The sequence below is a fragment of the Pezoporus wallicus genome, unplaced genomic scaffold (assembly GCF_028554395.1).
Source record: "Pezoporus wallicus isolate ANWC-B61680 ecotype Strahan unplaced genomic scaffold, APGP_CSIRO_Pwel_v1 contig_3815, whole genome shotgun sequence".
NCBI lineage: Eukaryota > Metazoa > Chordata > Aves > Psittaciformes > Psittacidae > Pezoporus > Pezoporus wallicus.
The window spans coordinates 1,534,940-1,554,473 of record NW_026637911.1 but is presented as its reverse complement, the minus strand read 5'-3'; the positions used below and the strand labels follow the sequence as shown (position 1 = coordinate 1,554,473).

The window sequence follows — 19,534 nt, the reverse complement described above, 5'->3', positions numbered from 1 at the left end:
GTCTCATCTCTAGTATGGAAAGAAGGGAAGAAAGCACCAGCCAGTTAATCATAAATATGCTCTGGTAATCTTCAGTGTAGTGTGTTCATTTCTGTTATTGCATTCTTGTAATGTTGTGGCGGAGAGGCAGTTTCTGGAAGTTTAAATTTTGAATGTGTAAACAGGATGGCAAGTCACAAATTTTCATTATTCTCAGGTACATAACCTAATTGCTGATGTTCTGTTGGCTTTAGATACGAAAAACTATTGAGCATTAAGGGGTTCAGCAGTTTTAGGGTGTTTGGTTTTGGTTGGTTGTTTTCAGTTGGAGTCATGTGCTTCCCTAATACAAAATACTGTTTATAGCTAAATACCCTGAACAGTAACAGTAGTTTTGCATTGGGATTTGATTAGAAAAGTGTAAATCTCCTGAGTTGCCGTTTGTTTATACCTTCTCGGAGGTCATTCAACCATGTGCAGGTCTCATGATAATTCTAAATTGCTGTATGCTGTAGTCTCACTCCCATTTATAATGAATGGGGGGGACCATTACCGCTGGGCTTACAGTATATTATATTTATGAAAGTAGCTGTGGTGGTTTCATCATTTTTTTTTCCAAGAAGACTTAAATGTAGTACTACGTAAAAGAAATAGTTCTCACTGAGACTTGCAAAATAGTAACATCTTGGGCATAGTGAGAAAGTGATTTTGACAGTATACTTATATTTTTACCAGCTGGTAGATCTAAATAATGTTTTTCATTCAGACTACCTGTGGCAGGCTTTTTTCCACCTTTTTAAAAGTTGCAGATGTCTGGGTTTGGTATAGTCTCCTTTTAGAGGTGCTACTGACTTTGGCTTTTATTTTAATCTTTCTTTGTAGCCAGGTTACTTGCAGAATATGAAAATGTCATGTGGCAACAACTGATTCTGTAAAGGTGTGTTGTTAACAAAGTATTCTTAAAATAATAGGGTATTAATTTTCCTCTGTGGCACTAGAATGTAGCACAGAGGTGTAATTCCTCAATTAATTCAAATATAATTTAAGCGTGCCCTGTAGTAGTGTAAAAGGTATCTGAAGTTTAGTAAGAATTTGTTCTTAGATATGTAGATTTACCTTGCCCAGCTAATGAAAAAAGTGTAGTATCCCTTGTTATAATAATTTCCTGTAGGATCAACATTTCATTTTAGCCAGAGTTCAACTGTGTTAATAAAAGCAATAATTATTAGCTCTTAAGTAGAGGCTGAACTGATGAAATCATGGGAATATTTTTTGTTGTGGGAGAGGTAGAGAGCAAGTTATTTTAATGTGCAAACCAAGTCAAATCATAAAAAGGGGTATACAAGTATCTACAGATGGGAATATTTTTTAAATGTTGCTATGTTGACGAGACATTTTCTGTTCTTGAGGTTGGGGGTGTTTTCTTCAATAAATGATCAGAAAGTTAATGTGCAAGTATAACCTTACAGAAAAGAGGGAAGGTACCCTTCTGTGTAATGCAAGACAAAGTGGGAAGCAAAGAGACTGGCAGCTTATATTAAGTACAGGTTTTTGATGAAATCTTTTATTAGTGGTTGTTCTGCAATTTGGATGAAAACCCATCTGATATGAAACAATTAATTGCTGAACCAAATGGAGTGATACAACAAACCAAGAATGTTTGCTTGGAGCAACTACGTCACTCTGGATTACTTACCTTGAAGGCCTTTGTTATTTTCATGCTGATAGACTAAATTAGAGCTGGGTTCAGTGCTTTCCCAGGATAAGAGATCAGAATTTTGGTGACTAACCAATGCATTATGTTCCCCTTTCAACAAGACAGTCATGTGGCTTCCCACTTTTTGGTAAATCTGTTTGGTATTTACTGTGTGACTTGTACTGCAATACAAGAGATGCCAGTCGATCTCTAGAATGTCAAAAATGCAGGCAACAATTCTTTCTGTCAAAGCACTTCAGACAAAAGACATCAGACAACACAAGAGAAGAAAAGGTGGATTGCCTTCTTTGGGAATGCTTCTCTGAATGCTTTGCAGAGCTTGGATAGGCAATGTAGCCAGAGGGGGCAAAAGCAATGAAAGCTTAATCTTTGGCTTTTTATATTCTTAAGGTATTATAGAAAGGGAATTAAAATGGTAATGGTTTTAATAGCTTGGATGATTCGAGACTTGCAGGACTTCTGAGGTTCTTGATTTATTGGTTAGCTGTAGTTGGTAAGTGAATAGCTGTAGTTCTTTGGCTATTATGGAGGCCTAATAATAGGGGCTTATGTGTATAAGATGAGAATTTAGTACTTCATCCCTGTGGATGTCAGAACTGTGAGTTTTCATCAGCCCAATTATATTGTTACAAAGAACTTTTAAAGTCAGCTTTCCGTACTAAGTTTTGTTTTAGACTAAATAAACTGATGATCTTGGTCTCCTTAAAATATATAAATAAATAGTGTGATCCAGTACTTTCTTACACTGATCACCAAGCATATAACCTTTTCTTGATGACAGGTGTTTGCCATACGCACTGTCCTAAGGGGGTTTATGCATTGAGTTATGCGTTGATCCTAAACTGAGATCTTCCATTTAAGTATTAGGCTTACATTTTTAACAATACTAACATATTAGGCCTCACTACAAATGCAAGAAAGCACGGGGGTTTTGGTAATGCTGCTACAGATTCCTTTTTTTTTTCCTCTTTTTTTTAAATGTATTTTATTTTGACAGAATAAGTCAAGCTTCCTTACCTGCCTCTTTAAGAAAGTAGTTTTCATAAATCCTATTCTTGGTTCTTTGCACAAACATCCTAAACATTGTTTAATGTTTACTCACGTTAAATTTAGTTCTCTTGCTGACGTTATCATATAGCTCTAACTAGTGATTTCTCCCATCTTGAAAAAATAGCTTTTTAAAGGTTTCCGGAGCCAGTGTGACTCTTTGTGAGCTGCAGGCTTTGACTGCTGTTTATTTATTAATTCTTGTTACTGCAGATATTTTAACATATCTTCAGTATATGTTAATTTTGGCTTGGTACATGTGCTGTGGGCTTAGAGCACTTTGCAGCAGATACTTAACCATCCATCTTGCAAAGCTGAGGGGGCAATATTGATCACAGGGTGAGTGTTGCTCTCATGTAAGGTACTCAGTTCTTCTCTGCCTACTCTGGAAAACAAATTGGTGTGCAGAACAGCTTGAGACAGGCAGTTTTAAAGGTACTGAAAGCGGAAAAGAAATGCAGTGCCAGCCAATTCAAGGGACTGCTGTGATTCTCTGATTCCCCTTCCCTGCTTAAAACAGCCAGCTTTTGTACCATCCCTTCCTTGTCACTAGTGGAGTGACAGGAAGCTGAGCTGGTTGAAAACCACACAAGACAGCAAATGGCTAGCTCTGCAGCCATGCTCATTTAACAAATTAAATTAGTCTTGGTTTTGATTTCTTTGGTTGTTTTTTGTTGGCTTTTTTTTTTTCAAAATGATACCTTATGACTGTTTATCCAGTGTGGTAAACCCCATGTATTAATGCATTATTGTAATGTAATCAGTGTGTCCCGAAGAATTGAGATAGAGAAGACGACTTCTTCAGTACTGCTTTTTATTCAAGCAGTGTTTAACATTTTGGGAGCAAACTAAATTCCCTGAAACAGGAAGTCAGTGTTTTCTCTTAAAATAGTAATAACAGCATTCAGTTTATAAATGCACCTTATATTTTCATTGGGAGATATTTACAGACTTCAGAAATAATTTGATCCTTTCTTCTTCCTCCCCATTTACTGATGAATTGGAGCTGCCCTGATAAAATTAAATTAGCATAAGCTGTTTTGTTGATTTTTCTGTTTGTGTTTTTTATTATTATTTTTGTTGAGTTTTTTTTCTTCAATCAAAAAGCCTGTAACTTCAAAGGTGAAACTTTTTTGACTCTCAAGAAATGATGTTTGTGAAGCTTACAGTTTTCACCTGGTTTTACATGGGTGCATTAAGTTTTAAAGTAAAAGTGTTCAACTTTTTCTCACTTAGTGTTTATTTAATATTAACAGTTAATAATGAGGGTGTAGATAACATAAGTTGAAGAGAACCACTTAGACCGTTATGCTTTGTCCAGTCTTATCTTTCAGGAGCACTGTTCAGCTCTGATAAGACCGTTCCTTTTCCTAATGGGACAGTTTCAGCTACTTGTTAATTAGAATCACAGAATAGTTACGGTTGGAAAGGACCTTGAGATCATCAAGTTCCAACCCACCTGCCATGGGCAGGGACACCTCACACTAAACCGTGTCACCCAAGGCCTCGTCCAACATGGTTTTGAAAATTGCCAGGGATGGAGCATTCACAGCCTCCCTGGGCAACCTATTCCAGTGCCTCACCACCCTAACAGGAAAGAATTTCCACCTTATATCCAATCTAAATTTCCCCTGTTTAACCCATTACCCCTTCTCCTGTCACTACAGTCCCTAATGAAGAGTCCCTCCCCAGCATTCCCATAGGTCCCCTTCAGATACTGGAAGGCTGCTAGGAGGTCTCCACGCAGCCTTCTCTTCTCCAGGCTGAACAGCCCCAACTTCCTCACCCTATCTTCATACAGGAGGTGCTCCAGTCCCCTGATCATCCTCATGGCCCTCCTCTGGACTTGTTCCAACAGTTCCATGTCCTTTTTATGTTGAGGACACCAGAACTGCACACAATACTCCAGGTGAGGTCTCACAAGAGCAGAGGGGCAGGATCACCTCCTTCAACCTGCTGGTCATGCTCCTTTTGATGCAGCCCAGGATACTGTTGGCTTTCTGGGCTGCAAGCGCACACTGCAGCCAGCTCATGTTCATTTTCTCATCAACTAACACCCCCAAGTCCTTCTCCGCAGGGCTGCTCTGAATCTCTTCTCTGCCCAACCTGTAGCTGTGTCTGGGATTGCTCCGACCCAGGTGTAGGACCTTGCACTTGTCATGGTTAAACTTCATGAGGTTGGCATCAGCCCACCTCACAAGCGTGTCGAGGTCCCTCTGGATGGCATTCCTTCCCTCCAGCGTATCAACCGAACCACACAGCTTGGTGTCATCAGCAAACTTGCTGAGGGCGCACTCAATCCCACTGTCCATGTCAGTGACAAAGATGTTAAACAAGACCTGTCCCAACACCGAGGGACGCCACTCGTTACTGGTCTCCAGCCAGGCATTGAGCCATTGACCACAACTCTTTGCGTGCGGCCAGCCAGCCAGTTCTTTATCCACCAAGTGGTCCACCCATCAAATTGATGTCTCTCCAATTTAGAGACAAGGATGTCGTGTGGGACAGTGTCAAACTCTTTGCACAATTCCAGGTAGATGACATCAACTGCTCTACCCCTGTCCATCAGTTCTGTAGCCCCATCATAGAAGGCCACCAGATTGGTCAGGCAGGATTTCCCCTTAGTGAAGCCATGCTGGCTGTCACCAAGCACCTTGTTGATTTCATGTGCCTTAGCATGCCTTCCAGGAGAATCTGCTCCAAGATTTTGCCAGGCACAGAGGTGGGACTGACTGGTCTGTAATTCCCCGCGTCATCCGTTTTCCCCTTCTTGAAAATGGGGGTTATATTTCCCTTTTTCCAGTCATCAGGAACTTTACCTGACTGCCATGATTTTTCAAATATGATGGCCAGTGGCTTAGCAACTTCATTCTCCAGCTCCTTCAGGACCCGCGGATGGATTTCATCAGGTCCCATGGACTTGTGCACTTTCAGATTTTTAAGATGGTCTCGAACCAGTTCCTCTCCTACAGTGGGCCCGAGGTCTTCATTCTCACAGTCCCTGTGTCTGCCTTCCAAGACTTGGGTGGTGTGGTCAAAGCCTTTGCCAGTGAGGACCAAGGCAAAGAAGTCATTCAGAACCTCAGCCTTCTCCAAATCCTGTGTAGCCAGTTCTCCCGAGAGCTTCCTGAGGGGGCCTACATTCTCCCTAGTCTGTTTTTTTATTTGCTATGTACCTGTAGAATCCCTTCCCGTTATCCTTAATATCCCTAGCCAAGTTTAATTCTAACTGGGCCTTAGCTTTCCTAACCTGGTCCCTAGCTTCCCAGACAACATCCCTGTACTCTTCCCAGGCCGCCTGTCCTTGCTTCCACTTTTATAAGCCTGTTTTTTCATTTGAATTTTCCTCAGCAACTCCTTATCCATCCAAGGAGGTCTCCTGGCCCACCTGCTACACTTCCTTCTAGTTGGGATACAACATTCCTGAGCTTGTAGCAGGTGATCCTTGAATATAAAGCAAGAGTCTTGGGCCCCCCTGCCCTCTAGGGCTATATCCCATGGAACCTTACTAAGCAGGTTCCTGAAGAGGCCAAAGTCTGCTCTTCTGAAGTCCAGGGCAGTGAGCTTGCTGCACATTCTTCTCACTGTCCTGACAGTCACGACCATCTCGTGATCATTGCATCCAAGGCTACCCTGGAGCGTTGCATTTCCAACGAGCCCTTCCCTGTTGGTGAGCATGAGGTCAAGCACGGCACCTCTCCTTGCCGGCTCTTCTACTACTTGCAGAAGGAAGTTGTCTTCCACACAATCGAGGAACCTCCTGGCTCACTTGTGTTCTGAAAGTTTAGCTGTATTTGCTTTGAGGGCAGCAATTACGCAGCCCAGTCAGCAAATTGGGTGTTTGGGCACCTGTGTTGGTCTCTCTGGCTTTGTTAAACTGGCAGGGGAATGCCTCAATGTAAGCAGTTTCCATGTTTATGGCCATCTATAGCACACTGATATGACCAGTGACTGAAAGGGCTGATGTGTTACCTTCTGCATGGCAAGCTGCCTTTCATGGGCATTCAAACAATTGTAACTCTGTTTTCATGTGTATTGTTGAAAGACAAAAAAGTTCTGTATTAGGAATTTCTGGTTTTCCCAGTATAGCCTGCAAGAGTTACGTACTCTGACATACTTTCAGAAAAACAAAGCTTAAAAACGTAAGTTTTTCGAAAAGGATGAATCCTAAGCCTCTTGATTGACTGAATTATTAGTTTGCAAACTCTCAATTTGACTTACTTCATTAAATATTAGCTGTTGTGGAGAGTCAAGCTGAGAGCCATTCACACTACAAGAGTCAAATGACTCATCCCATGTTTTCTCATCAGTGTTGCCATTATGAAGAGAGCAGGGAGTATTAGATCTCTAAGGATATATGCCATGTCATTTCAAACTTGATTAGCCCTTGGAATTGTCCTCTGGCAGACTATTCCAAGTCCCCAAGCAGAATATTTTTTGCCCTGAAGCACGTTAATTGCTCACATTATTGCTTTTCAGGATTACCTAAGGTGCTGGTAATGTAATTTACAGTAAACTGTTGTAGCAAATAAAAGGATAAAACTACACTATCACTTACATGCTTGAGTGAAATACTGTTAAAACTTTGCCTGTAGCCGTTTGACTGTGAGAACATGAAAACCAACACAAGTTACAACAATTTTCTTGATTTTTTTCTCGATTTTTTTTTTTTTTTTTTTTAAGAGAATGGTAGAAAATGGTGGAAATAAATTGAGTGTAATTACTGATTATTCAGTAATAACTCCAGATGTCACAAGTATTCCTTTTTCCTTGCCTTGCAGTTGCATGGGGTAGAGTGAATCATCGCTGCTCAAGAGCCAGTCATGCATGACTGTGGGCTCTGTACTCGGGACAGTGGCGAGTATCTGGCCAAACTCCCTGTAGTAGGGGCAGGTAGATGGGGAGCTCCTGGACTTGTGGTTATCTTCCTATGCATTGTGGTAGGCTCTAGACGTTTTTAATACACTCTTACTACATGGGACATCCATTTAATCTCTCCACTGGCTGTTTTAAGATGCTTTCATACAAATGATGATTTTGAGTCATTCTCAAAATCACATTATTTGCTGTAGTTACATTTAAATTACTGCTGTAGTCCTTTAGACAGCTTGTTGCACCAGAGCAGCATGTTCTAGAGCTTTCTGTCTAAAGGCTTTCTTGCTTACACCTCCTGCCAAAGTGGATGTGCTGTTTGGAGTTAGTGTGTTGACAGATGAGCAGCTCCCAAAGCTTTGGAGGTGAACAGAAAGTCCAGGATTAAGATATTGTGAGGTGGTATTTGAGAGTTATTAAACTTTAGTCTTTCTTCCTTGTCTTTAACTGTATTTTCACTGCTAGATAGAAGAGTCAGAACCTGCTGAGAAGCCTGAGGTTTGCTTCTAGTTTTCATCCAGTAAAGCAAACCAGGTTCACAGGATTCATTAGTTGGGGTGTAAAGACTGTTTGGAGAACTTCAGGCTGAAGGGTTTGGATTAAGGCATGCGACTTCATTGACTTCTAATTTAGCATCCTGATACTGGTAACTTTATGAGGTCCTACATCAGTTCTGTATTCATCCTAGAGCAGTGAGATACATCTGACTGCTAGTGCCATTAGTGTTTAATTTGTAATTTTGCTGTGTCTACTCATGTGTCTAAAATCACCTTCATGCGCATTGTCCTTGCAGAAACAAACATCTTTTGGCAGTTTTTGTTTGTGTTACCATTGCACATTTTCCCTTCATTACTTTTTCCCACTATTTTTCCTTCTTTTTACTTTTCTTCAACTGTCAGTGGAATTATTGTCTTCCTGTCTCCATATTCAGGTAGTGTCAGTGGCTGAGTATCACCGCAGGATCGATGCTCTAAATAGCGAAGAACTGCGCACACTCTGCAGACGTCTCCAGGTGCCCTCTTCAGTAGTTTAAACCCCATCTTCAGATACAAAAACACCTTTCTTTGTAGTGTCTTTGATCAGGGCAAGTCCTGCACTCAGTGGGTTTGTCTTATCTACAACACTACAAGGATCCAGCAGAAAATTCCTTTGATTTGAATGTTTTTAATTGTGCAATGTTATGATGGAATCAATTTTATTACAGAATTATTGCTTCCAACTTTTCAAACAGGAATTTTCTGTCAGAATTTGAAAAGCTGTTCTTAGTACTGCTTGACTTGGAGTGATGTGTTTTAACTTCTGCATTAGATTGGTGTGCTGTGTTAGATAGAAGCTTTCCTAAAAAGAATGCAAAAGAGGTGAAGGATCCAAAATATTATTGCATGGGTGTTTAATTTTACATAGGAGTCTTTCAAGAATCTCACAGTACTTGGCAAGCTTCACAAATTCTGTGGAATAGGTAAGTATTCTTCGCATTATACAAGCAGGTAACTACAGTGTTCAACACAGCAAAGGTCATACACGTGGAGCTGGTAATGGAACTAACCATTCTGAAAACAGTACTTCAGTGTGGGGTTTTGAAGGTTTACTGATACAGACTTAAACTGATGTTTGCATTCTCTTTAGGTGTTTCTTAGTTCTTTGACAACTATAAAATTATTAGTTGCTGTATACATCGCACCATAACTTACTGATGGAAAGCATGGCTTAGAACATAGAAGCATTGAGTATTCTGTTTTCCTGTAGTAATTGGCTGCTTAAACTGTAAAAGCTTTTCAGTTCTGTTTTTTGACTCTGATCTTGGCTTTTTTTTTTTTTTCACCTATTATGTAACTACATGTAAGAAAACATTTTCTTAGCTATCATTTCTGCTTATTTAATAATCAGTATTTATATGTTTTTAAGTGTTTTGTAAATGCTTTGCACAAATTAATGAGTGGGAACCTAAAAGCTGCACATGTATGGGAGAATCATAAATTTAGCAAAACGATTTTTATTCCCACTTGAGAATAAAAAAATCTGTTTCTGGCAAGTGGTGCTAGGGAATCCTTGTATTAGTAGCCTGGAAGAGCTCTTTCCAAATACCTTTCACCTGGAATGCCTAAACTCAAGGTTTAGGCCACCTTGAGAAATGTGATATGCTGAGCTAGAGCCTATAAACTCTCTGCTCTGAGGTCATGTGAGAGTGTTTGGTATAGACTGCATGGTAGTTACAAACTTCTGAAGCTCCTGGAATCTGCTCATGGGTCATTTTGCCCTTTCAAAGTCTAGTGATAAATAAATTTGCAAATTTCAGAACTTCACCATGTTCTGCAAAACAGACACCTTTGAACAGACATCTGTCTTTGTCCACTTCTGCAAAGCAGTGTTCTTCATTGAAGAAAGTTGCTTTACTGTAATAGTAACTTTAAAAAGGCAAAAAAGTCCAACAGAAACAAAACAAACACAACAACATTAAATGTCACAATTCCCCCACACAACTTCAATCCAAATTATTCATGTTTTGCATGGAGCACTTTAATCAGAATTAGAGAGTAAGAAAGGGAATAAGCTTTTTTGCTGTACAAGTGAACTGTGCTGAACTTTTCTGGAGCTGAAGCAGTAGTGTATGGTGAATGAAAGGCATTTAACATGGAAAAGAGTTGTATGATGAAATAACATGTTTTATAGAGATAGCCTACAGACTTCATTATAGTGATGTCTTTTTTGTACTTGAAGCTGTATGGGTAAGTGCATAGACTTTGTTTGTTTTGCTTGGGTGGATGTATTTGTTAAAATACTCCTATCTGTATTTCAGGGTCTTCTTTGATTTGGCTTTACTTTTTTTAAGCTAAGAAAGTTGTCTTCATAAGAGCTTGGTAAAGTTTATCATGGTGGCATTGTGAAATACTGTAGTTGTGTTCTGTATGTTTAGAGTACGATGTGTGTGGCACACACTGGTGGTTATTCTGGAGTTCGCAGGTGGTTTTGGCAGGTATTTTCTTGACATTCTCAGGATTCTGGTTTTAAATAATTTGGACAGTCTGTTGACTTTCAGTGAAACTTGGTTCACTGATAATTTATTCAGATGCACTTGTTCTTTTATTTTTCCTCAGGAAATCTCTCAACATTTTAATAAGTCTTGCTGCAGTGGCTTAAGTTACTAACTTCCTTCACTTTGTCCTCCTCCTCTGTCAGATTTGACTGTCTCCATAGCAAGTTTCAAATATTCCTGCAGCAAGATTTACAGAAGGAAACCTGTTTGGGTCTTAGCTAGCCTAGTTGTCCACTTTACCTTGGTGGTGAAGTGGACAGTGGATGTGGAGTGGGGTAGGAAGCTGATATTTGATGAGTTTTATGGTCTTTTGCTGCCTCCACTATGGTGATCTGCAGCAACTCAGTAGGGCAAATGTTTGGGGCAGGTATTTTAAACTATGAATGGATCTTTGTGCATAGTGCTCACTATGCAGGATAAGTATTACTGCTGCTTCCCCTTCTCAATTCTTTCTTCTTTGGTTCCCATAAGTACTCCAGCAGATGGGCTTATGGAGCAGAAATAGGCTCCATTCAGTTGGTTTACTCAAAATACTTGACAGCAGGCTTTCCATGTGTCTACTACATATCTGAAAACTTTTGCAAGTACTCTTTAAAAGAGTATTGAATGAGAAGCAACTGAGAAATACGTTGAACTTTCAATTTCTTTTCTGTTGGGGGGGGGGGCGTGTTAATTGGATTTAATGTGAATGCTATGTCAGTATTAAAATGCAAGAACTTTGTAAGCTGACCTCTGAGAAGCACTTTAAGGCCTTCAGCTGCATGTGAGGACTCATTTTGTTTTTTTAACATAATACCATAGGTTTCTTCTGTGAGTGGGTGACTGTAATTTATTGTTAGTATATAGTTGAACATGGACTTGCTATTGGAAATGGTGCAGATTTTGGTCAGGTCAAATCTAAGGTATTTCTTAACTTCTAAAGGAGTTGCATAACCAAATCAGCAAATGCATGATTTTTAAACCTACAAAATTTATCTGCCCTGCTAATAGAATGGCAAGTACTTACTTTATTATTGTTCTTGTTGTAGATAACAACAAGAGAAGACATCAGTTCAAAAGAGGAGACAAATATCAAAACAGACCTGGAGCCTGAAGCATTCCGGCCAAATCTTAGCGATCCCAGTGAATTATTACAGCCAGAACAAATTGAAAAGGTATTAACTTACATCTGTTACTTTTAGTATTGTACACTAATATATCACAAATGCCATGACCATAGTGTGAAACATGCTAGTAGGAAGACCTTGTGTGATATTAAATAGTACAGAATCATTTCAGTTGGAAAAGACCCTTAAGATCAAGTCCAACCATTAACCTAACACTGCCAAGTCCACCACTAAAACACATCCCTAAGTGCAACATCCGCACATCTTTTAAATACCTCCAGGGATGGTGTCTCCACCACTTCCCTGGGCAGCCTGTTCTAATGCTCAGTAACATTTTTGTGGAAGAATTTTTTCCTAGTATTCAGCATAAGCCTTCCCCAGTGCAACTTGAGGCCATTTTCTCTTGTCCTATTGTATGTTACTGGGGAGCAGAGACTGACACCCACCTCACTAGTCAGGTCTCCCCTCAGCCTCCTATTATCCAGGCTATGCAACCCCAGATTACTTCATCTACTCCCCATAAGACTTGTGCTCCAGACTCTTCACCAGTTTTGTTGCCCTTCTTTGAATGTTCTCAGCACATCAGTGTCTGTCTCATAGCATTGGCCTTCTTGATCATGTGGGCACAAGCTGGCTCATGTTCACCCAGAACCTTTTCTGCCAAGCAGCTTTCCAGCCACTCTTCTCCAAGCCTGTAGCATTGCATAGGGTTGGTTTGACTCAAGTGCAGAACCTGGCACTGAGCCTAGTTGAACCTCATAAAATTGGCCTTGGCCCATTGATCCAGCCTGTCCAGATCCCTCTGCAGAGCCTTGATATCACCTGCAAACTTCCTGAGAGTGCACTTCATCCCTTTATCGAGATCATTAGTAAAGATACTGAACAAAAATGGCCCCAGTACTGAGCCATGGGGAAAAACCCTTGTGACTAACAGCCGGCTGGCTTTAGCTCCATTCACCACCACTCTTCAGGCTTGCCCATCCAGCTGGTTCTTACTCAGGGAAGAGTGCACCCATGCAAGCCCTGCGCAGCCATTTTCTCCTGGTGAATGCTGTGAGAAATCCTCCCAAATGCTTTACTAAAATCTAAGGAGAAAACACCCACAGCCTTTTGCTCACTCACTAAGCAGGTCACCCTGTTACAGAAGGAGATCAGGCTAGTCAAGCAGGACCTGCCTTTCATAAACCCATGCTGACTGACCCAGATCACCTTGTTGTCCTGTAAGTGCCACTGATGGCAGTCAGGGTGCTCTGTTCCATAACCTGCCCATGGCAGGGGGGTTGGAACTTAGATGTTCTTAAGGTCCTTTCCAACCCTAACTATTCTATGATTCTGTGACACCGAGGTCAGACTGTGACAGGTCTATAGTTCCTAGGTCTTCTTTCTGGCCCTTCTGGTAGATGAGTGGCACCTCCAGCCAACTCCAGATGAGTTGGTAACCTCCAGCCAACTGGGACCTCCTCTGTTATCCAGGACTGCTGATAAATGATGGCAAGGGGCTCTATGAGCGCTTCTGCCAGCTCCCTTAGAATCCTTGGGTGGTCCCATCTGGCCGCATAGTCTTGTGTGTGTCTTAAGTGCAGAAGGACAGCACAATTTGTATCTAAAGTGTTGCTTTCTGTATTATCAGAACTTTCAGTACACTGTGACAATACTAGTCTGTGTCTTTACTTTTATTTCATTCTTCCTTGAAAACAGCTTGGCTTTCACTGCAGTTCTTGCTGTCTAGTCCAAAGTCATCTCATTTAATGTGTTTATTGAAGGTTTGGATTAAGGCTGACTGCATTCAAAGGCACAAGAACTGGCGACCAAGCATCCTTTGCACTTAAACTTGTTATGTGTTACATTAAGAGCACTGTTACAATCTTGTTAACAGCTCACAAAGTCTCTTCCACCACGGACCATTGGATATCCATGGACTCTTGTCTACAGTACTGCAAAGCATGGCATGAGCTTGAAGACTTTGTATCGAACAATGATGGGACTAGACACGCCTGTGCTGTTGGTTATCAAAGACAGTGATGGACAGGTAGGAAAATTGTGTGAAGGCAGGTGACCTATCAAGAGAAAGGGAGTACAAAGTACTAGCTGGCACTTACAGCTCTAATGTTCTTATTCCTGAATATTGTAAATACTTTTACTACCCAGCAAAGGCTTAGTTAAAGTCTGTTGTAAGACAGAGTAAACAGTGCTTACCGCGATACCTGTATTGGAATGAGTAAATTGCAATGCAAAGTAACTCAGAGCTAGGAACTTGCTGAAAATAGCCTAGTTGAAGTGGAAGAGGAGCAAGAACCTTTTGGTTTGAAATTTTAAAAATACATACATTATTTCTGAGAATTTCCAGAGTTCAGTTTTTATCCCTTTGATTTTTTTTTTTTTTTACTGTGTTCACTTTTGTTCAAGAAAGAGTTCTCTTACTTCTTTTATCATTGTCATCTTACTTTATTGCACCACAGAGCACCATACCATCTCTTAATCAATGCATTTGGAACCATGACACCATACAGGTGCTTATCCTGTAGCAAATTCCAAATTTGGCAGCATTTACAACCTGATGTGTTTGTCAGCTATTAGAGTCTCAGATGCTGTGTAGGGTTTTTTTAAGTATTTTCTCTTGGATAATTTTTCTCACAGGTTTTTGGCGCATTAGCATCTGAACCATTTAAAGTCAGTGATGGTTTTTATGGCACTGGGGAGACCTTCATGTTCACTTTTTGTCCAGATTTTGAGGTAAGTAATAATAACTGTATGCCTTTGCTTTTTTCTTTCCATATGCATTATCTTGAAATAATTACTGAATAAATCATAACAGTAAATAACTTTTAAAAATCTAGGAGTTGGCCTAAAAAAGTCATCATACTAGTACTGTCACAGAATCTGTAAGTGCACGGTAGGTTGGTAGTGTTTGCATAGTGGAAAAACTTAACCCAACTCTTTCATTGTACTGAAGCCAAGTCTTTCTAATTGATGTTTGATTTTTCTTGAAATGAAAAGTTCAGGTATTTTAACTTGCTAATCTGTTCTGATTGGTTGTTGGGTTTTTTTATTAGGTTTTCAAATGGACTGGAGACAACATGTTCTTCATTAAAGGAGACATGGACTCCCTTGCTTTTGGTGGAGGAGGGTAAGTTATAATTTCTTTTTGTCATTAAGAGTCTCTCAAAAGTGTGCATGTCTGCACACCTTTGAAAAGAAAATTTGGAATTGTCTTCAGTTTGATAGCTTAGGATTCTTCTAGCCAAGAAGGATTTACTATGTCAGGTGTTCAGCTTCCTGTGTTGAGCAAACTTAAACAGGAGGTTTGTCTTCAGCATACTGTGGCGTGAAGTTTCAGCCCTCCAAGGTTATGATGCCTTGCATGCTTTGCTTAATCTTTGCTTGCGTGGTTGTCTTGGTATATTTAGAATAGACACATTCTAATTTTGAAGGTATGCAAATGTGAAAATTATATGTAACTAGAAGAGGCTTGAACTGAAATTGTGCCATCCTAAGACATGCCAGAGTCTTCAGAAATCATATGTTGTGTAATCCCTTTTTCCCTCATCCATTCAAGTGCATAAGCTTCTAGGGTATTTCCCTTATTTATCAGTGTTCTCTTCACATTTAAGAGTACTGTAATGCCTTTTTCTTAATACATATGGAAGAGGCTGAAAACTGAGGAATTCTGGTTAGGTTTTTTTTTATTTCAGCATATCTGAACAAGGGATATTCCCAAATTAATAAATAGTAAAAGAAAAATTAAAAAAAGCCTTTGCAGCTTGAAATTTATCAACATCTCTGAGGTATTTGTGTTAAAGAGTTCCATAGTTCCTTTTTGTTCCTGAATGCTGAATGAAAGATACATTCATAAGTTTAATGCTTACTCCCTCGGTCTTGCTTTAATATGTTGTCTGTCTTGCAGAGGGGAGTTTGCTCTTTGGCTCGATGGTGATCTCTACCATGGAAGAAGTCATTCATGTAAAACATTTGGGAATCGCACACTTTCTAAGCAAGAAGACTTCATTATTCAAGACATAGAAATATGGGCTTTCGAATGAGTATTTAACTATTTCTACAGGGTGTTGTCCCAAACCTGACATTAATCAGTGCAGCTCAAAAATCCCTAGGAGCAATATAACACACCATTTTACCTTCCTGGGTTTTTTTTTAAGTTTTCAGCGTGGCCATCTAGTTCTTGTTTTTAAATAGCAAACCCTTTTTCATGCCCTCACATCTGTAATATACTGTCCAACTTTTCTAAGCTGTAGATGCTTTTACAAAATAGAGACCACATGGACTAAAGATTAACATCAGTTACTTTAAACCTTGCAGCCTACAAAATATTCATATCCTCATTACAGTTGCCTCCCAGGTTTCCCACACACACCTTTCTACAATCCTGCTAGGGGGCTGCTTCATTGAATATAGGTTATTATTTTTGTATCCAAATTAAGTCTTATGAATGAAGTTGCCCTCTGTGAACCGATATAAGAAGAAAGCTGTGTGTGGGTATTTGGCGTCAGTACTGTAGGGATTGGGCCAGAGCAATGATGGGCTAGTTCATATGGTGCCACAAAGAGATGAGAAGCCTAGCATTCATTAGCACATACCAGTACATATATGCTTAAGTTAGAAGATATCCAAAGTCAACAGTGCCACTTGTCTTGTTTATTGTTCATGTTTAGAAAAAAAGTCGGTTAATATGTGTTCTAGCTGCATGCTGATTGTATTAAAGAGTGTTTTGCACATGCTGTTAATAATCTGCAGGTTTGGGCCAAATACAATACTGAGCTACGCGGCAATGACTTACAAAATAGCAAGGGAATATCAAAGTTCCACAAAATTAAAAGGCTGAAGTAAGCGAACTGGGTGAACAATCTGTAGCTATAGCAGGGCATTAAAAATACAGAAACAGCTGCATCTTTCTTCAACATAAAGTGTCAGATATATACTGTTATACTGTTGTAGCTGTGTAGCACATCAACTCCAAGAATATAGCTTATTCCTGTCCAAAGAAACAAATAGTCGTGATGTTTTTAAGTGGGTCTATGTTGTAAATTTACAGTTAGCACCAGCTCTGATTAAAATGAGATAATGTACTATAGGTAGACAATATTGTAATTCAGTAGACTTGTGGAATATGCAAACTTACTGTCATGTGACCTCAAAAAAAAAATAATGACAGGCTAGAATCCAGTTCCAGTAGCTCTTGTCCACTTTTGTAGGAAAAATGATAAGCCATTGTGGCAATAACAGCTCAACAGAACTGTTTGTTTCAAAGCTTTTATTCTGTGTTCTGCAAAACAAAACAATACAAAAAAAAACCCACAAAAAAATTGCTGTTAAGTGTGACAGTGACTGACTTTGTGCTGAAATTTCAGCTATTTCAGATGAACATTGTATATTATCTTGTAAATTAATGTTCAAAGTAGTTTTGTTATTATAGAAAAGTGTTGATGGACGGGTTGCTTATAGCACTTTAAATTATTCTAGAAATGGAATAAAAGCCAAGTGGGTTGGCTTAAGTAGATGTAGTTGTACATTACTTCAGAATATTTACATCTCTGGAAAGTTTTAAAAACTTATTTGAAGATAGCTTACTGCTATGGGAATGAGAAAGGGCAGATGTTTCATCTATAATATGCTAATGCTTAACATGAATAGAAATACAGGGCTTTGTTCCTGTCTCTATGTATAGCTCTTTATCCTTACTAGAACTTAGTACAATGTGTAGACTAAATGTTTACAAAATAAAGAACTGTAAATAAAATGAAATGGCTTTTCTCCCCTTTGGTCTTCCACAGCAGTATTATTGTCTTTGTGGAGTTAAGACTGATTATTACAACAACAACAACAACAAAAAAAAATCCTGTATTGGATTTTAAGTACTATAAGGTCACAGTGATGTATAGCAAATAAATCTAAATATATGTAAAAATAAACTTGAGTTGGAGTTTATTTAGAAGTTGGAGTTTACTTAGAAGCACACATGGAGATTGTTGCTGTTCATTTAATAACTCTGCTGAATACATAGGATGTATTTGTTCATCCTTTTGTGGATTTTTGGTTTTTGAAAGCCCAGTGGAAGCTGTAAAAGATGCTTCTTCAGCCATTTTCAAGGGATGAAAAACAAAAGGCATCTTGCATTATCCTTGCCGAAAAAGACCTAAATGAATTCAAGTGCCTAGTCTTTATCCTAAGCTTATATTGCAAAAAAGCTTACTTAGATTTTAAATGCTACTGTGAAGGATATTATGAAGAATTACACTTTGGAGGATTATATAAAAGCACAGGAAAACTTTCAGTAGCTGAATGTCTGAGTATTGGGAAAGCACATGGGGGGGTGTGGAAATAACAGGATGCTAAGCAGTACAGTGGCAATCATGCTTGTATAAATACTGAATTAGTTGCCAGCTGAGGTTAAGCCACAGCAACTGCTTATTCAATTTCAAATTAAAACATTAATTTTGATTTTAATACTTCCTAGTATTCCTCATTCAGGACGTGAATCTTGCATCTCACATTTATGTTCTTCCTTTGTACATGAGCAGGTCATCAGAGTGGTTTACTATTGTCACAGCAATAGGGAGCTCAGTTAAGGGAACAAACCTGTATACTTTATCCTAGAAAAGTACCTGCTACTACAATATGAAAAAAGCTACAGTGTGGCACTGGAGTAAAGAGCATCCAGTTGAGTGAATGGTATACCTGTAGTGAAGTATGTACAAACTACATAGTGGTCCTGCTGGCTGTCCCACTGCAGTATCTCCAGTGGTAGGTCTGTTTAACCTCTGCTTTTTCCTGTCCTGATTATCTGACAAACTTTGTTATCCTTGTTGAGTTTCTTTTGTAATAGTTACACTGCTAGTAATACACATGCTGTTGAACACTAAACTGCTTTCAGTGTGCCACGTGATGGCAGGAGTGACTTCAGTTAAGATGTTGATGTGGTGTGATGTATACATAGCAGCTGGAGTAACGGGCAGCAGTGCTTGCCAGTATTGTGATCAGTGATGATTGAACATCTCGCCACAAATGTTATACTTTCTACTACACAGTTTTAAAAACTAGCTTTAACATTGAGCCCTTGGATGTACAGGAACATTTTAAAGCAGGAATTAATGCCAAGGAAGAGGGACCCCATTTCCACTGGGTGGCATGCCCACTCACTGATCCATCCTCTTGCTTTATGCACTGCAGCAATTGATGTAAGACTAGAAAAAAAATACAAAGGTGTGAAAGTCAAACTTATTTCTTCCAATAAAATAAGCATGTAAACTGCATTCAGAATATGGAAAATATAATATATAATTATAATGTATAAAACACATAATACCTCACAGCTCTTACAGGAGGACACTTTCTTTCAGGACCAAGGAAGGAACGTTGCTTTTCTGGCAAACAGTCACAACATTTGCAAGAGCAGCACATGCCTCCGGCAAAAAAATGAGGGAGATCTGTTACTGGAAGGAAATCAGTTTCAAATAAAACACTTTGGGGGTAAATGCATTATTTAAAAGAATAAGGTGCAAGAGTAAGCTACCATGAAAGTAACAAAGAGTTGCTCACTCTATCTCAGAGGTTAAGGGTTTAATTTTTTAAACAAGTCAGAATTAGGAAAGGTCTTAAAATCTGTGAGGATTGCTTTAATCAAGCAGATTTTGACCTTTACTGTCCTACTACTTTGAATTTAAGTAGAACATTTAAATTTGGCAGAGGTCACACTAATTCCACAGGAATGTGACACAGTGTAGTAGGAGATAATTGGATAATTCAGTTGGTTCGTAATTCAGATTT

The 19,534-nt window shown here is 39.3% G+C and overlaps 1 protein-coding gene across 9 annotated transcripts in view; it reads left to right on the top strand.

The window, feature by feature from the left end:
* Positions 1-17,679, top strand: part of OXR1 (oxidation resistance 1) — a 221,272-nt gene extending 203,593 nt beyond the window's left edge. For 7 of the 9 annotated variants that reach the window (XM_057408214.1, XM_057408217.1, XM_057408211.1 and 4 more), the window contains 6 exons: positions 8,547-8,627; positions 11,678-11,803; positions 13,632-13,784; positions 14,393-14,488; positions 14,809-14,882; positions 15,660-17,679. In XM_057408214.1, coding sequence (XP_057264197.1) covers positions 8,547-8,627; positions 11,678-11,803; positions 13,632-13,784; positions 14,393-14,488; positions 14,809-14,882; positions 15,660-15,795 — 666 coding nt within the window. In that variant the 3' untranslated portion in view covers positions 15,796-17,679. The remainder of the gene's footprint in view (positions 1-8,546; positions 8,628-11,677; positions 11,804-13,631; positions 13,785-14,392; positions 14,489-14,808; positions 14,883-15,659) is intronic. The other 2 variants (XM_057408215.1, XM_057408220.1) reach the window with 1 other exon arrangement.
* Positions 17,680-19,534: the final 1,855 nt, after the last annotated feature.